Source organism: Perca fluviatilis, chromosome 8, assembly GCF_010015445.1.
Source record: "Perca fluviatilis chromosome 8, GENO_Pfluv_1.0, whole genome shotgun sequence".
NCBI classification, from domain to species: domain Eukaryota; kingdom Metazoa; phylum Chordata; class Actinopteri; order Perciformes; family Percidae; genus Perca; species Perca fluviatilis.
This window is the reverse complement of record NC_053119.1, coordinates 51,933-67,408: the sequence shown is the minus strand read 5'-3', so window position 1 is coordinate 67,408 and position 15,476 is coordinate 51,933. Positions and strand designations below refer to the sequence as shown.

The following is a 15,476-nucleotide window of genomic DNA, read 5'->3' as shown; positions in this document are numbered from 1 at the left end:
TCCAAAGCATCAGAATAGCACCAAACTTTATTAACATCTGTGGCTGGAAATGGCATCACAAGACATTGTGCACATGAAAAACATGCAACGCAACACAGTTAATATCATTCCACATGTAGCCTAGCTTTTTACAGAACATATTCAGATGTAACCCCAAACGTAATCATGAACATTTTCATAGATATCTGTAATTTAATTACACATTTTCTCCCAGTAACTGTAACGGATTACAGTTATCTTAATTTTGTAATAAGAGTACACGTAACTAGTTACTCTCCAACCCTGTCAGCTGTGTCTAGGTGGTACAGCTGATGTATCCTTCGGCCCGTTTGGAGATTTCCCGTCGAAGTGAATCCACCGTGTCCAACAACATGGAGACTTCAGCCACTTTGATCTCTTTGTTCTGGATCAGCTTCTGGATCTTCTGCTCCAGATCTGAAACACACAAATATACACACAGAATATATACTGTATATCTTCATTCAGACGTCATTCAGAATTAGCTTGTTTTGGGCAGAGTGTAATAGCGACACTGACTCATTTGTTGGACATAGCGAGTTTGTTGGGTATTGTATGTATTGCGATGTTTCTACGTTCATTGCTGTCAGGATGTCACATTCAAAGGAACGGATGCAGTTTCTCCTGCAGAAAAACTTGCAGAGGAAAACTGGGAGTGTGTTCACATGCAAACAAAATGAGATTCAAGCTCTTATGGATGATGGATTTGCAAAATCAGACTACATACCATAAAGCTGAAATGTGAAACGCTTGAAATATACTTGAAGAATATTTCTGACCAGAAGTTCCTGTCACAAAAAGAACAAGTGGATTATATCCAGCCTGAGAAAAAGGGGTTTAGACAATTTTTTGGTAGAAAATTTAAAGTGAGGTTGATGTTTTGGATGTTTAATGTTGGGATACATGAGCAGAGAACATGCCATCTGTCTAAACCCCCCCCGACATGTAGAGACGACAGCGCTCACAAAGAGAAATCTGCTTTGCAGATACTAACAGATTACAACTAATCATGACGATCATTTTCAGTAGTAGAGTATTATGAAGTTAAAGTAGTTATACATTGACTCTGTGGGTATTATCAAGGAAAAGTACTGGTTGTACCTTGTATCTGTGTGTATTATCAAGTAAAATACTGGTTGTACCTTGTATCTGTGTGTATTACCAAGTAAAAGTACTGGTTGTACCTTGTATCTGTTGCAGTTTGTCCTCCACCTGTTTCTTCATCTTCTCCGCCTCCTCCACGATGTTCTTCAGACGTTCTCCGGCTTCACTCTGAACCGTCTGGTTGGAGTTTTTCTGCTTTAAAAGCTCGAATAGCTTCATCACGTCCTCCAGCTCCTGTTCCAGAGACAGTCAGACAGAAACACTGTGACAAAAAGTCAAGTTTCAGCAGTCTGTACCGGCCCGTCTCAGCCCAACTCAAACAGCTGCGACTCTGCTGTTTGAGTCTCCAGAGGCTGGTTTTAGAACGTAAGAGAGTCTCCTGTTTCAACAGCCAATAGAGAAGTCAGCTGGTGGAGTCTCCAGAGGCTGGTTTTAGAACGTAAGAGACATCTCCTATTTCTACAGACAATATATTCTATATTTTGGTAGCAGTAACGGGCTATCCACAGCTTGCTAACACAAGCAGGAGCACCTGCATTGTAATTCGACTTGTGAAAATGGATCGGTTTTAGGAGAAGGCCTCCATCAACGTTGCTACTAGCTAAACTAGCAAGCTACATGATGCCCTCCCTCAGCTGTTCACCTGGCTGTGACTCGTGCCTCCTGTTCAGCCAGAAGATAGTGGAACTTGAAGCCAGAATATCGACTCTCCACCAGATCAAGGCAAGTGAACAGTTCCTCGACACCATTATCATTGGAAGTTCCCCTCACACACACACTGTCGGATGTCTTGATTCCACTGTGCCCTGCAATACTCTCACCCCACCACGCACTAATACAACCTCTGACCCTGTTGTCTCTCCTCGGCTTCTGCCGAGGACCCAGCCAGCTCTGCTGACCAGCTCCACTCCACACCAGCCTGAGCCATGGCGTGTAAGCAAGCACCAGAGCAGGCGGTCAGGACGACGCTCAGCCCCAGCCCAACCCCTACAACTAGAAAATCGCTACAGCATTCTGACGAACGACGAGGAGTTCCCTTCTCTGCCACGTCCCCACGCAGCTCATCCTGGTCCATCCACACAGTCGACGCGCCCATTGAGGGCGGACTCTCCCCCCTCGGACTCATCAACCTCCACGCTGGTCATCGGAAGCTCCATGGTCAGGGACCTCTACATTCCCCCTTCACCTAGCAGTCCCTCCAAGGTCTACTGCTTCCCCGGTGCCAATGTCCGTGACATCCAGCACAAACTTCCCAGCATCCTCGCCCGCCACGCCAAGGTCAACAACATCATCGTGCATGTGGGCACAAACGACATCAGAGAGAGACGGTCAATAGCACTCCGGAAAGACTTCATAACTCTCATCACCATCCCTGATGGGCACAGGAAAACGGATCGTCATCTCTGGGCCTCTACCTACCTACAGGAAGGGTGCGGAGAGATGGTCCAGACTGTTCTGGCTCCACACCTGGCTGGAACCACTCTGCACCTCCCTGAGCATTCCCTATGTCGACAACTTCAACTTGTTCTGGGAAATGCCCAACCTCCTGAAGCATGATGGTCTCCACCCAAACTGACACGGAGCCAGGCTGCTATCTGACAACAGAACGACCACACTGAAAGGCAAGTATTGACATTCGGTGGAAAATATCACAGATTCATGCCCCCCAAGTATTGATCCTGATAGCACTATACAAGTGGATGAATCTGAAAATGTTTTCTGCAGGATAACATGTAGTACTAGTATTATTCCAGTAACATGTAGTACTAGTACTATTCCAGTAACATGTAGTACTAGTACTATTCCAATTATAATCAACAACAGACCATACAAAGTGGTGAATCCCCTAAGTAATAAGAAGTTGACTGCAAACATAGTCAATTTAGCATCCAGTTCACGTCAGCCAAGGCCTGTCCCAAAAAATGAGACGGTGTCTGTTCCTCGACTCAGATCAGTTAAATCAAAGGTAACCAAGAGAGGGGCAATACTTAACAACCTAATTGGAATTAAAACTACCACTGCAATGATAGAAAAGGATAGGAAAATTAGATGTGGATTACTAAATATCAGATCTCTGTCTTCTAAAACAATACTAATAAATGAATTGATAAATTAACAAAGTACTCATTGTAGGTGATTTTAATATCCATGTGGACGTTGACAGCAATAGCCTTAGTACTGCTTTCAACTCACTACTAGATTCTATTGGCTTCAGTCAGAGTGTGCATGAGGCCACGCACTGTTTTAACCACACCCTCGACCTCGTGCTGGCATATGGTATCAAAATTTTACGATGTATTAGTATTCCCGCAAAATCCTTTATTATCAGACCACTTCTTAATTACTTTCGAATTCTTAATACCCGATTATACGAAATTAGATAAAAGCTTCAATACTAGATGCCTATCTGACAGTGCTATAGCTAAATTTAAGGAAGACATTCCAACAGCACTAAACTCATTACCTTGTTTTAATACAACAGAGGACCTTTATGTAAACTTTAGTCCCTCTCAAATCGACAATTGTGTAGATGGTGTTACGGCCTGCCTACGGACTACTTTAGACTCTGTTGCTCCACTCAAAAAGAAGAAGATGAAGCAAAGGAAACTAGCACCTTGGTATAACTCCCAAACTCGTAAATTAAAGCAAAACTCGCGAAAACTTGAAAGTAAATGGCGCTCCACCAAAATGGAAGAGTCTTGTTTGGACTGGCAAGACAGTCTGACAACCTATAGGACGGCCCTCAAACATGCCAGATCAGACTATTACTCATCATTAATAGAAGAAAACAAGAACAACTCAAGGTTTCTTTTCAGCACTGTAGCCAGACTGACAGATAGTCACAGCTCTACTGAGCCATCTATTCCTCTAGCTCTGAGTAGTAATGACTTCATGAGCTTCTTTAATGATAAAATTATAACAATTAGAGATAAAAATCATCACCTTTTGCCCTCAACTTCTAATGGTTCACCTTTCAACGCAGGACCGCTAGAAAGAACGACTAGACCTGACATACTTAGACTGCTTTTATCCTATAGACCTTCAACAACTAATGGTAAAGGTATCTTCAGCTAAGCCATCTACCTGTCTCTTAGGCCCCGTCCACACGTACCAAAACAATCTTTTTTTTACCCGTCTTCCCTGGATTCGTTTCAAGAAAAGTTGCGTCCAAACGAATCCACTTGTAAATGACTCAACACGCTACTTCATATGCCAGGCCTATAGGCGGCGCTGTTTCTGCTACAGAAATTCACCAAAAACGGAGAAGAAGAGCATAATCACTTCCACTTCCCTTCATAACATGACTAGATTATAACGTTCTCTTAATACATCCGTGGACTATAATCACTTTCACCACTGCTCATTTTATAAAGGCTGCCGTCTTTGTTTACATTGTATAATGTGCTGTTGGATTGCCTTTTATTTTGCATGATTGCAGCGCGCTAGTAGCGAGCTAACGTTAGCGCGCTAACGTTAGCGCAAGAGGGGTGTGGCGATGACATCATCGATATGGATCCGTATCGTTAGCGCGCTAACGTTAGCGCGCTAACGTTAGCTAGCTCTGACATCGGCAGTCAAACAAACATCAATGATCCATGAATGACGTTGGCTACATAACGTTAGCAATATATCTTGTGTAGAATCCAGAGGGAAGGGTCAGGGAGCAGAGACACAGTATTTAGATGAAGTGAGCTGGTTTGACCATGGAGATGGGACATGCTCGCTTAGCTTCACCGCAGTTGTGTGCGCGTCAGTGCCGTGGAGAGGGTGTAAAAGAGGGGGGTGGCGATGACATCATCGATATGGATCCGTATTCACCATTCACACGAAGCCAAACGAGAGCCGTTTCGGATTTTTTCACCCTGAGACCAGGTTTCAAAAAAGTGCGTTTTCAGGCACTGCGTTTGCAGGATTCGTCTGGACGGTCGGCCCAAATGATGCAAAACACGTGCATTTGCACCAAAAAACGTTTCCGTGTGGATGGCCCCTTAGACCCCATCCCAACGAGGCTACTCAAAGAAGCATTACCCGTGGTTAACACCTCTCTACTAGACATGATCAATATGTCCTTATTAACAGGTCATGTACCGCAGTCATTTAAAGTAGCTGTGATAAAACCTCTTCTGAAAAAACCCACCCTCGATCCTGAGGTCTTAGCAAACTATAGACCTATATCTAACCTTCCCTTTCTCTCCAAGATCCTTGAGAAAGTAGTTGCTAATCAGTTATGTGATTTTCTCCATAGCAACAGTCTATTTGAAGACTTTCAATCAGGATTTAGAAAGAATCATAGCACAGAGACGGCACTGGTGAAAATTACTAACGACGTTCTAACTGCTGCAGACAAAGGTCTCCATACTTGTTTTATTAGATCTTAGTGCTGCTTTTGACACTATTGACCTTACAATCCTGTTACAGAGATTAGAACACTTAGTCGGAATTAAAGGAATTGCACTAAGCTGGTTTAAGTCTTATTTCTCTGATCGATCTCAATTTGTTAATGTTAAGTATGCGAAAGTTAAACATGGCGTTCCACAAGGCTCAGTGCTTGGACCAATTTTATTCTCCTTATATATGCTTCCTCTTGGTAATATCATTAGGAAACACTCAATTATACTTATCAATCAAACCATACGAAACCAGTCAGTTAGCTAAACTTCAAGCATGTATTAAAGATATAAAATCCTGGATGACCTATAATTTTCTGATGGTAAACTGTAACAAAACTGAAGTTATTGCGCTGGGCCCTAAACACCTCCGAACTTCATTATCTAAAGATATAGCTACTCTGGATGGTGTTGTCCTGGCCTCCAGCACTACTGTCAGAAATCTAGGAGTTATTTTTGATCAGGATATATCCTTTAACGCCCATCTAAAACAAACATCGAGAACAGCCATTTTTCATCTTCGTAACATTGCCAAAATTAATAATAATAATAATAAATTGAATTTATATAGCGCTTTTCATGGACTCAAAGTCGCTTTACAGGGCAGGGTAGATTATAAAAACATAAAACAAAACGAACAAAACAAAACAAGTAGAACCAAACAAAATTCAGATGAAAAAGGGAGGGGGGCGGGGGCTATGGGTAGGCAGAGTTGAAGAGATGGGTCTTGAGGCGGGACTGGAAGATGGTGAGGGACTCAGAGGTGCGGATCTCTTGGGGGAGGGAGTTCCAGAGCCTGGGAGCTGCTCTGGAGAAGGCTCTGTCCCCAAAACTGCGGAGTTTGGACTTTTGGATGGAGAGGAGACCGGCTGAGGTGGATCTGAGGGACCGTGAGGGTTGGTATGGCGGAGAGGAGGTCAGTGAGGTATGAGGGGGCCAGATGGTGGAGGGCTTTGTAGGTGAGGACTAGGATTTTGTAGGTGATCCGGTGGGAAATAGGAAGCCAGTGGAGTTGTTTTAGGACAGGAGTGATGTGGTGCCAGGATTTGGAGCGGGTAATGAGGCGGGCGGCTGAGTTCTGGACCAGTTGGAGTCGGTTGATGTTGGTAGAGCTGATGCCAAGGAGAAGTGAGCTGCAGTAGTCCAGTCGGGAGGAGATGAAGGCGTGAATGAGTCTTTCAGCAGCGGGGGGGTGTGAGAGAGGGTCTGATTTTGGCAATGTTGCGGAGGGTAAAGTAAAAGGTTTAATGACTTGGACGGATGTGAGGCTCAAGGGAGAGGGTGGAATCAAAGATCACGCCACGCCGGTTGCGGGCCTGGGGAGATGGGGAGACAATGGTGCCATCGATGGTGAAGTTTAGGGTTATTGGTTTTGCTAAGTGTGGATTTGGAGCCGATCAGAAGGAATTCTGTTTTGTCGCTGTTGAGTTTGAGGAAGTTGTGTTGCATCCAGGTTTTAATAGCTGACAGACAGGAGTTGATGTGGGAGAGGGGAGGATTGTGGGGGGATTTGGTGCTGAGGTAGATCTGGGTGTCATCAGCATAGCAGTGGAAGTCCAGGTTGAAGTGGCGGAGTATCTGACCAAGAGGGAGGATGTAGATGATGAAGAGGAGGGGGCCAAGTACGGAGCCTTGGGGAACACCTTGAGTGACTGTGGCTGTGGCAGAGGTGTGGTTGTGGAGAGAGATGAAATGGGATCTGTTGGCTAGGTAGGACTGGAGCCAGCTGAGTGCAGTACCTTCGATACCGAGGTCTTTGAGTCTGGTGAGCAGGATGTTATGGCTCACAGTATCGAAGGCTGCACTCAGGTCGAGGAAGATGAGGATGTTGAGGGAACCGGTGTCAGCAGAGGTTAGGAGGTCGTTGAGGACTTTTAGGAGAGCGGTTTCTGTGCTGTGTAGGGGGCGAAAACCAGATTGGAGAGGTTCGAATAGGTTATTGGCATGAAGATGGGTTTGTAGTTGTGAGGCGACTATGCATTCCAGGGTTTTAGACAGAAAGGGGAGATGGAAATTGGGAGGTAGTTGTTGAGAGAGGAGGGATGTAGACCAGGTTTTTTAAGGATTGTGGTGACAGCAGCAGTTTTGAAAGCAGAGGGGACAGTTCCAAGGGACAGTGAGGAGTTGAAGAGGTTAGTGAGGTAGGGGCATAGGACCGGGAGGCAGGACTTCAGGAGTGGAGTAGGGAGGGGGTCAAGGGAGCAGGTAGTGGGTTTGGAAGAGCTGATGAGTTTGGAGATTTCAGGAGGAGTGACTGGGTCAAACTGGGAGAGGAGGAAGTGTGGAGGAGGGGTCGGGAGGTCTGGAGGGATGGGGAGAGGAGGGTCCAAGGTAGGTGCTGGAGTAGATCCTGGGAGGTCAGATACAGGGGATAGAGATTTGTAAATGAGATTGATTTTGTCAGTGAAAAAGTGGAGGAATGCGTTGCAGAGATCCGGAGTAGAGGTAAGGAGGCTGTTGGTCCGAGGCTTGATGAGGTTGTTCATTGTGGGAGAAGAGGGTTCTGGGGTTTTGGCAGGGTGGTCGGTAAGGATGGTGGAGAGGTAGGCAGATTGTGCGGAACAATGGGGGCATCTTTGTAGGCGGTGAGATGGGATTTATAGGCTTCATGATGGACTGTAAGGGATGATTTCTTTGTCAGACGTTCAAGTTGGCGGCCAGTTTGTTTCATTTTCCGGGTGCAGGTGTGTACAGGGTGAAGAGGTGTTAAAAGTGACGGTTTTGTTTTGAGGGGGGCTAGGGTGTTGAGGGAGGTAGACAAGGTGGAGTTGAGGTGGTCTGTGAGGTCATCAGGTGAGGTGAGGGTGGAGTCCAGGTGGAGAGTGGTGGAGAGCAGGTCAGAGAGATGGTGGGGATTGATAGATTTGAGGTTGCGGAAGGTGATTTCCCTGAGGAGGCGGGGGCGTGGGGTTGGAGAAGGGATGGTGAACCGTATCAGTTTGTGATCAGAGAGGGAAAGAGGCATGGATGGAGGTCGAGCACCGGTTGGTTGGTGGAGCAGACCAGGTCGAGGATGTGTCCTTTTTCATGGGTGGGGAATGTGACATGTTGGGTGAGAGAGAAGTTATCCAGTAAAATGGTGAATTCTGATGAGAGCTTGCAGGTGGGGGAGTCCATGTGGATGTTTAAGTCACCGAGTAGCAGCAGACGTGGAGAGAGAGATGAGGCTAGTGTGAGGAGTTCAGTAAAAGGAGGGAATTGGTTTAGGTGGCCGGTAAATGAGGATGACTGTCATGGAGGAAAGCGCTTTGAAGGCGAGATATTCAAATGATGATACTGAGGGGAGGGTGAGTTCTGTGATCCGGAAGTTCTGATTGAAAATAACGGCGAGGCCACCTCCACGGCGGGAGGGGCGGGGTTTGCCGATGTAGTTGTAGCCAGGGGGGGATGCTTGGTTGAGGGAGAAGAAGTCGTTGGGTTGTTGCCAGGTTTCGGTGAGCAGAAGGAAGTCCAGAGTGTTGTCGAGGATTAGTTCATGGAGGGCAGGGGCTTTATTGTTGAGCGATCGGGTGTTGAGGAGGGCAAAGTTGGCATGGTGAGAGGGTGGTGGGATGGGGGCAGGCTGGAGAGATCTGAGGTTGTCCCGGTTAGCAGTGCGTGTGGTCGGTGGGGTGTGGGGGTATTGCAGTTGAGGGGGGACAGTGAGCCGATTAGCAAATGATTGGAGAGTATGATTAAGTGTAAGTGAAGTGGGGAAAGCACTGTAGTCCGGGTTTTCTGTGTAGCCTGACGGTGCGTTCAGCCCTATGTGAACCAGTGGGTGAAGCATTCTGATGACATGGGACAGGTGCGGGCGACAAGCGCGGGGGCGTGAGATGGATTGGATTGTCCGTGGTGGAAGAAAACAAACTTGGGGGCGAGAGCTTCTGTGGATGTACGAATTGGCGTAGAAGTCCGAGCTGTCTGATGACTGGGATGCAGGATGGAATGGAGTAGTTGCGAAGTTGGACCAGTTGCAGAGTTGAATATTTGATCATGATGCCGAGCGGAGGGACTGAGAGCTCCGTGATAGCGGTTAGCCATGGGCTAGGAGCACAGAGGTGGATGAATGAGGTGAGTGCCAGAATGATCCACGGCATGACAGGAGGAGAGGAATGTCTAGTCTTGGTCGCGGCTCGCATCTTGTGGAGGTTGCCTGTGAGAAGGAGGTCAGCAATCGGGTTAGCCGCTGTAGCAGCTAGGATTAGCCGCCACGCATTTGGTGAACGGGGGCAGCCAGCTAGCGGCTAACCGACGAGGCAAGAGTCCGGTCAAGGAGCCCAGGCGGCTTCGGGAACCAGCTGAGAGACTGTCCAAGGGTACAGAGGCTGTCCAGAGGTAGGGGGTACAGCGAACACAAACACACAAGAGAATAGCAGACGGAGAAGCGGCGAATAACCAGCGCCAGCGTCCTCTCACGTCAATGACACTACTGTGCCTTTAGGGCTCAAAGGGTTAAAACAAAAACAGTGACAGAGACAGAAGATTAGGAAAATTAGGAATATCCTGTCTCAAAACGATGCTGAAAAACTAATCCATGCATTTGTTACTTCCAGGCTGGACTATTGTAATTCCCTACTGTCAGGTTGCTCAAATAAGTCCCTTAAGACTCTCCAGCTGATCCAGAATGCTGCAGCACGTGTTCTGACGAGAACTAAGAAAAGAGATCATATTTCTCCTGTTTTAGCTACTCTGCATTGGCTTCCTGTAAAATTCAGGGTTGACTTTAAAGTCCTTCTCCTGACCTACAAAGCCCTGAATGGTCAAGCACCATCCTATCTAGAACAGCTCTTAGTACGTTATTGTCCCACTAGAGCACTGCGCTCCCAGAATGCAGAGTTACTTGTGGTTCCTAGAGTCTCCAAAAGTAGAATGGGAGCCAGAGCCTTCAGCTACCAGGCTCCTTTCCTGTGGAACCAGCTCCCAGTCTGGGTTAGGGGGGCAGACACCATCACCTCATTTAAGAGTAAACTGAAAACTCTCCTCTTTGATAAAGCTTATAGTTAAGAAGTGAGGAGTTGCAGCGTCCACCTAACCCGGCCCACCTGCTTCTCTTCGTAGTCATCAGATTTATTGATCATATAATATCATTCAATAATATAGTGAGAGTAGAGGGAGGCAGGCCAGTACAGCCTCTCATCAATGTTTTCATTTGTTTCCTTTTGTATACATCCTGTCCCAGAATAGCTTTTTACTAATCTAGCTCTGGGGAGTTTACTCCCCGGAGTCCTTATGTTTCTTCTTCGCAGAGCCATGCTCTGCGATTCCCTGCAACGCCCGGCAGCGTTCTGCTGCGTCCGCATCCACCCATGCTCTGCAGCGCCACGTTTCATCCCGCAACGTCCTGCTGTAACATGAACTACAACGACTACCTTCAAAGTCACTGTTCCACTATCTTTAATGTGACTATTATCGCCACTGTTCATCACACCCCCAACCGGCCCCGTCAGACACCGCCTACCAAGAGTCTGGGTCTGCCAAGGTTTCTTCCTAAAAGGGAGTTTTTCCTTGCCACTGTCGCAATAGCCACTGCTAATGCTTGCTCTTGAGGGAATTACTGGAATTGTTGGGGCTTTGTATATTATAGAGTGTGGTCTAGACCCACTCGATCTGTAAAGTGTCTCGAGATAACTCTGTTATGATTTGATACTATAAATAAAATTGAATTGAATTGAATTCAATAGAGAAGTCAGCTGGTGGAGTCTCCAGAGGCTGGTTTTAGAACGTAATGAGAGTCTCCTGTTTCTACAGCCAATAGAGAAGTCAGCTGGTGGAGTCTCCAGAGGCTGGTTTTAGAACGTAAGAGAGTCTCCTGTTTCAACAGCCAATAGAGAAATCAGCTGGTGGAGTCTCCAGAGGCTGGTTTTAGAATGTAAGAGATGTCTCCTGTTTCAACAGCCAATAGACAAGTCAGCTGGTGGAGTCTCCAGAGGCTGGTTTTAGAATGTAAGAGATGTCTCCTGTTTCTACAGCCAATAGAGAAGTCAGCTAGTCGAGTCAGCTACAAACCATAGAAATAAAATGATCGAGAATCCATTTTAATGTCTGTGTTACAAGCTGTCAGCTGGTGGAAATGTCAGAGTTTAAAACGGAGGCTCAATGAGCTAGACAGCACGGTATGTGGTGGAATGGGTTAGGGAGAGACTGAAGACAGGGATTGGCATCAGAACAAAACAGAGAATCAGAGAAATAAAACATTGTTTTCTCTACTTCATCTCTACTAGAAATGCAGCTATGGTATCTTACTATCACAATCCTCATTAGGGCCCGAGCGCCGACAGCGGCGAAGGCCCTATTGAAACTGAAGGAATTATTGTTTCTTTCTTTCTTTCTTTCTATTATTTTCCCGTCAAATGAATTGCCTTTTTGAGGGGCTTAACATATTCAAAAACTCACCACATTTGGCGGTCGCATCAAGTCTGGTGAAAATATACGTATTTTAAGGGTTTCGGGAATAGGCGCACAAAAATGGCTCGCTAGCGCCCCCTAGAAAGTTAAGAAAATTGAGCTCCTGCAGTGCGTTTAATGTAGACTCACGAAACTTGGTACACATATGTACCATGTCAAGATGTACAAAAATTTTGTACAGCCATTTTGTGCGTTTAGCCGCCGAAACAGGAAGTGGGTGTAACTCGAGTGTACGTTGTCCGATTACCTCGAAACTTTTCACGATTCATAAGAGTCCAACCCTTAGGACAAATAAAGGCCGATATTTACTTAAAGTCATAGCGCCCCCTAGTAGCAACAGGAAGTAGGCCTAAAAGTCAAGGTGCTATACTTTAACGAACTCCTCCTAGAGATTTCATCCGATGGACTTCAAACTTGGTCTGTACCATCCCAACACCTTATCGATGAAAAGTTATTAAAAGAAAAACTTTTCGTTAGACGGTGTAGGCGTGGCGTGGCGGCCATTTTGAGTGTTTGGCGATGAACAAAGAAGTTGTTGTAACTTGAGTGTACGTTGTCGTATCTGCCCGAAATTTCTCACGATGGACAAGGGTCCAGACCTGAGGAAACCTACAGGCCAAAATTTCCTTTTGGTCATAGTGTCCCCCCTGGCCACAGGAAATCTGCCTTATATGACAAACATCATCCGATTTACATGAAACTTATGTGTGGTCTACATGTGATACTGAGCCAGCCCTATAATATGACCATGCCCACTTACTCAGGCCACGCCCCCTTTCATAACATTTGAACCGTTTAAGGTAGAGTCTTGTGTGAGGTGTCATTGAACTCAGCAGAGACTTCATTTTTAATTGGTGATGGTTTGACCCGCCCCTATGCTTAAGCCCCGCCCCCTTTCATAAAATTTGAACCGTTTAAGGTATACCCTTGTGTGAGGTATCAATGAACTCAGCAGAGACTTCCTTCTTCATTGGTGATGGTTTGGCCCGCCCCCTATGTTTAATCCACGCCCCCTTTCTTAAAATTTGAACCGTTTAAGATAGACCCTTGTGTGAGGTATCATTGAACTCAGCAGAGACTTCCTTTTTAATTGGTTATGGTTTGGCCCGCCCCCTATGTTTAATCCACGCCCCCTTTCTTAAAATTTGAACCATTTAAGATAGACCCTTGTGTGAGGTATCATTGAACTCAGCACAGACTTCCTTTTTAATTGGTTATGGTTTGACCCGCCCCCTATGCTTTAGCCATGCCCTCTTTCACAGCTGATGAACCGTATGACGTAGAGTCTTGTGTGAGGTATCATGGTATTCCCTTTCCATTGGTGACGATTTGTGGTGTCTGAGTGCCGAGCGAATGAACAGTCGCAAGGAGCGGCGTCTGCCAGTAACCGCGACGCGCGGAGAGGTGCGAGGGCCCGTCCATCGCTGCTCGCAGCTTTAATTCATATTTAAGATGCTACTAATGATAATCCAGCTAGAAAAAGCCTGAGAAGTCTAAAGTTAGAAAGGAAGTACAGAGAGTGGTTTCTATGGAGATGATACACTATCTCGTATCGTCTCATTAGAGGAATCTGGCAGCTGCAGACCTGAGACTTGCAAGGAGACTAAAGTTTAAACTCGTCAATAACCTTTGCCCTGAACTGGACTTTACTGGTTCCGTGTTACAAGTCTTACTGGTTCTGTGTCGGTAGTCTGGTTTAAAGCAGAGTCTGCAGCCTCTTGGGCGTCTCTGGCCATCTCTTTGTTCTGTTCAGTTTTCTCCTTCAGGGCTTCAATCTCATCCTGCAGATTTTTAGGTCGACGATTCATCAACTTTGTCTCGACGTCGTCCAGTTTGTCTTTCATCTGAAACAGAGACAGAGAAAAATTTAAAACACATCAACCTCAACATTAAACTCATGCAGGGCTAAAGCCAGGTGACAAATGTTTGTAGACATATTTACATCTTGGATGCGGTCTTTGGTCATGTCTCTGTCTCGGCTGGCTGCATCCAGGTTGTTGTTGGCTTTGTCCTGAGCTTTCTCTGCTCCAGAAATGTCTCTGCTGATCTCAGTCACATCAATGTTCTTTGTCCGCTCCCTTAACACAAGACGCAATAACACAACTTCAAAATACAAGTTTCTTCATGAAGACACTAAGGTTAAAGTTGTGTGTTTCAGTTCAAGTCTTGTATTTTAGTCAGTTAACATTCATGTTTTCACAGAGTTAATAAATTAGTGTTTTCAGAGAGATATTTAATGTTTCACAGAGTTAAAAGATGTTTTCAGAGAGATATTTCATGTTTTACAGAGTCAACAGATGTTTTCGGAGAGATATTTCATGTATTACAGAGTCAACATATGTTTCAGAGAGATATTTCATGTTTTACAGAGTTAACATATGTTTTCAGAGAGATATTTCATGTTTTCAGACACTGACTTGAGTTCCCGAGCTCTCTGCAGCAGGTCTTGGGCGGTCTCGGCGGTCTCCTGCAGGTACCTCAGGTCGTCTTGGATGTTGATGGTGTTGGACAGCAGATTATTGATGTCTTTGATCATTGATCGGATCTGATCTGGTGTTCCTGGCAGCTGGATGGCCAGAACAGCTTGGGACATTTTCTCAATGTCCTCCGGAGGAACCATCTCATCTGTCCGGGAGAAAACATGATGAGTTACCTTTCAGTTGTACGACGGTTGTTGTTGATTATATTGTGTCAACTTTGTAATACTGATAAGCACTTTTCCTACCCTGTGTGGGCTACTTTGACGCTGCTACCCATGTGCCTTGCTTAGTACTTGTATTTATTTGTTCTCATACTGTAACGGTTGTGTTCCAGTTTTTATTGTTGTTTTAGGCTTACTCTATTCCCCCCAACCCACCCCACTAGTGACTGTGTGTATATCTTCTTGTATGTGTTTATAACTGCTGCACACCCAATCGCCCTTCAGGGACACAAATAACATTGAAGTTGTACGACGGTTATTGTTAAACTCTACAACTGTCTGTATTGTTGTATGACGGTTGTTGTTAAAGCATAAAACTGTCTGTATATGAACTTTCACAGAGTCATTTACTCTCCTCTGGTTGAGTGAATCAAGCTCCTGGATCTTGAAGAAACACTTTGGGTTTGTATCATGTTGAAGTTATATTTATCAGTTTTAGATTTGTAAATATTGTTCAAGTCATAATTACCACTGAGTTTTTTTCTGAAATTGCAGAAGTATATCAGACTTTAAACTTAATAATATGTCAGTGTCTGAAATCCAAAACATGACGCCTCACATCATCAGAATCTCTGATGTGTGAATCGATTAGACGGCTGTACCAGAGTCCTCCAGGCGAGGACTGAACACTGACCCATCAGGTAGTCTTTGACTCGCTGGATCAACTGCTTGGTTTGATTCTTCTCTCTCTCCAGGGAGACCATGCTGTCATTGATCCGGTCCTGGAGGTCTTTGGCCCGGTCTTTCGTGTCCTGAGCTGCCCGCTGGGCATCTTTGATCTGACACACAAATACAGCTATAATATTTATTTAACAGTTATAACATTTATTTAACAACAAGGTAGTAAAGTGACCAGTGATATTATAATGTGGCCTGTA

General features: G+C 45.5%; 2 protein-coding genes across 2 annotated transcripts in view; one reads left to right on the top strand and one right to left on the bottom strand.

The window, feature by feature from the left end:
- Nucleotides 1-15,476, bottom strand: part of lamb4 (laminin, beta 4) — a 57,814-nt gene continuing 42,338 nt past the window's right edge. The window contains exons 30-35 of the mRNA XM_039808962.1: nt 15,233-15,377; nt 14,315-14,522; nt 13,840-13,975; nt 13,571-13,741; nt 1,203-1,356; nt 1-435 (exon numbers count right to left, since the gene is read on the bottom strand). Coding sequence (XP_039664896.1) covers nt 296-435; nt 1,203-1,356; nt 13,571-13,741; nt 13,840-13,975; nt 14,315-14,522; nt 15,233-15,377 — 954 coding nt within the window. The 3' untranslated portion in view covers nt 1-295. The remainder of the gene's footprint in view (nt 436-1,202; nt 1,357-13,570; nt 13,742-13,839; nt 13,976-14,314; nt 14,523-15,232; nt 15,378-15,476) is intronic.
- Nucleotides 1,531-14,930, top strand: LOC120564180. The gene is made up of 2 exons (XM_039808963.1): nt 1,531-2,744; nt 14,307-14,930. Exon 1 carries the CDS (start codon nt 1,741-1,743, stop codon nt 2,677-2,679), a length of 939 nt encoding a protein of 312 aa, XP_039664897.1. The 5' UTR covers nt 1,531-1,740; the 3' UTR covers nt 2,680-2,744; nt 14,307-14,930.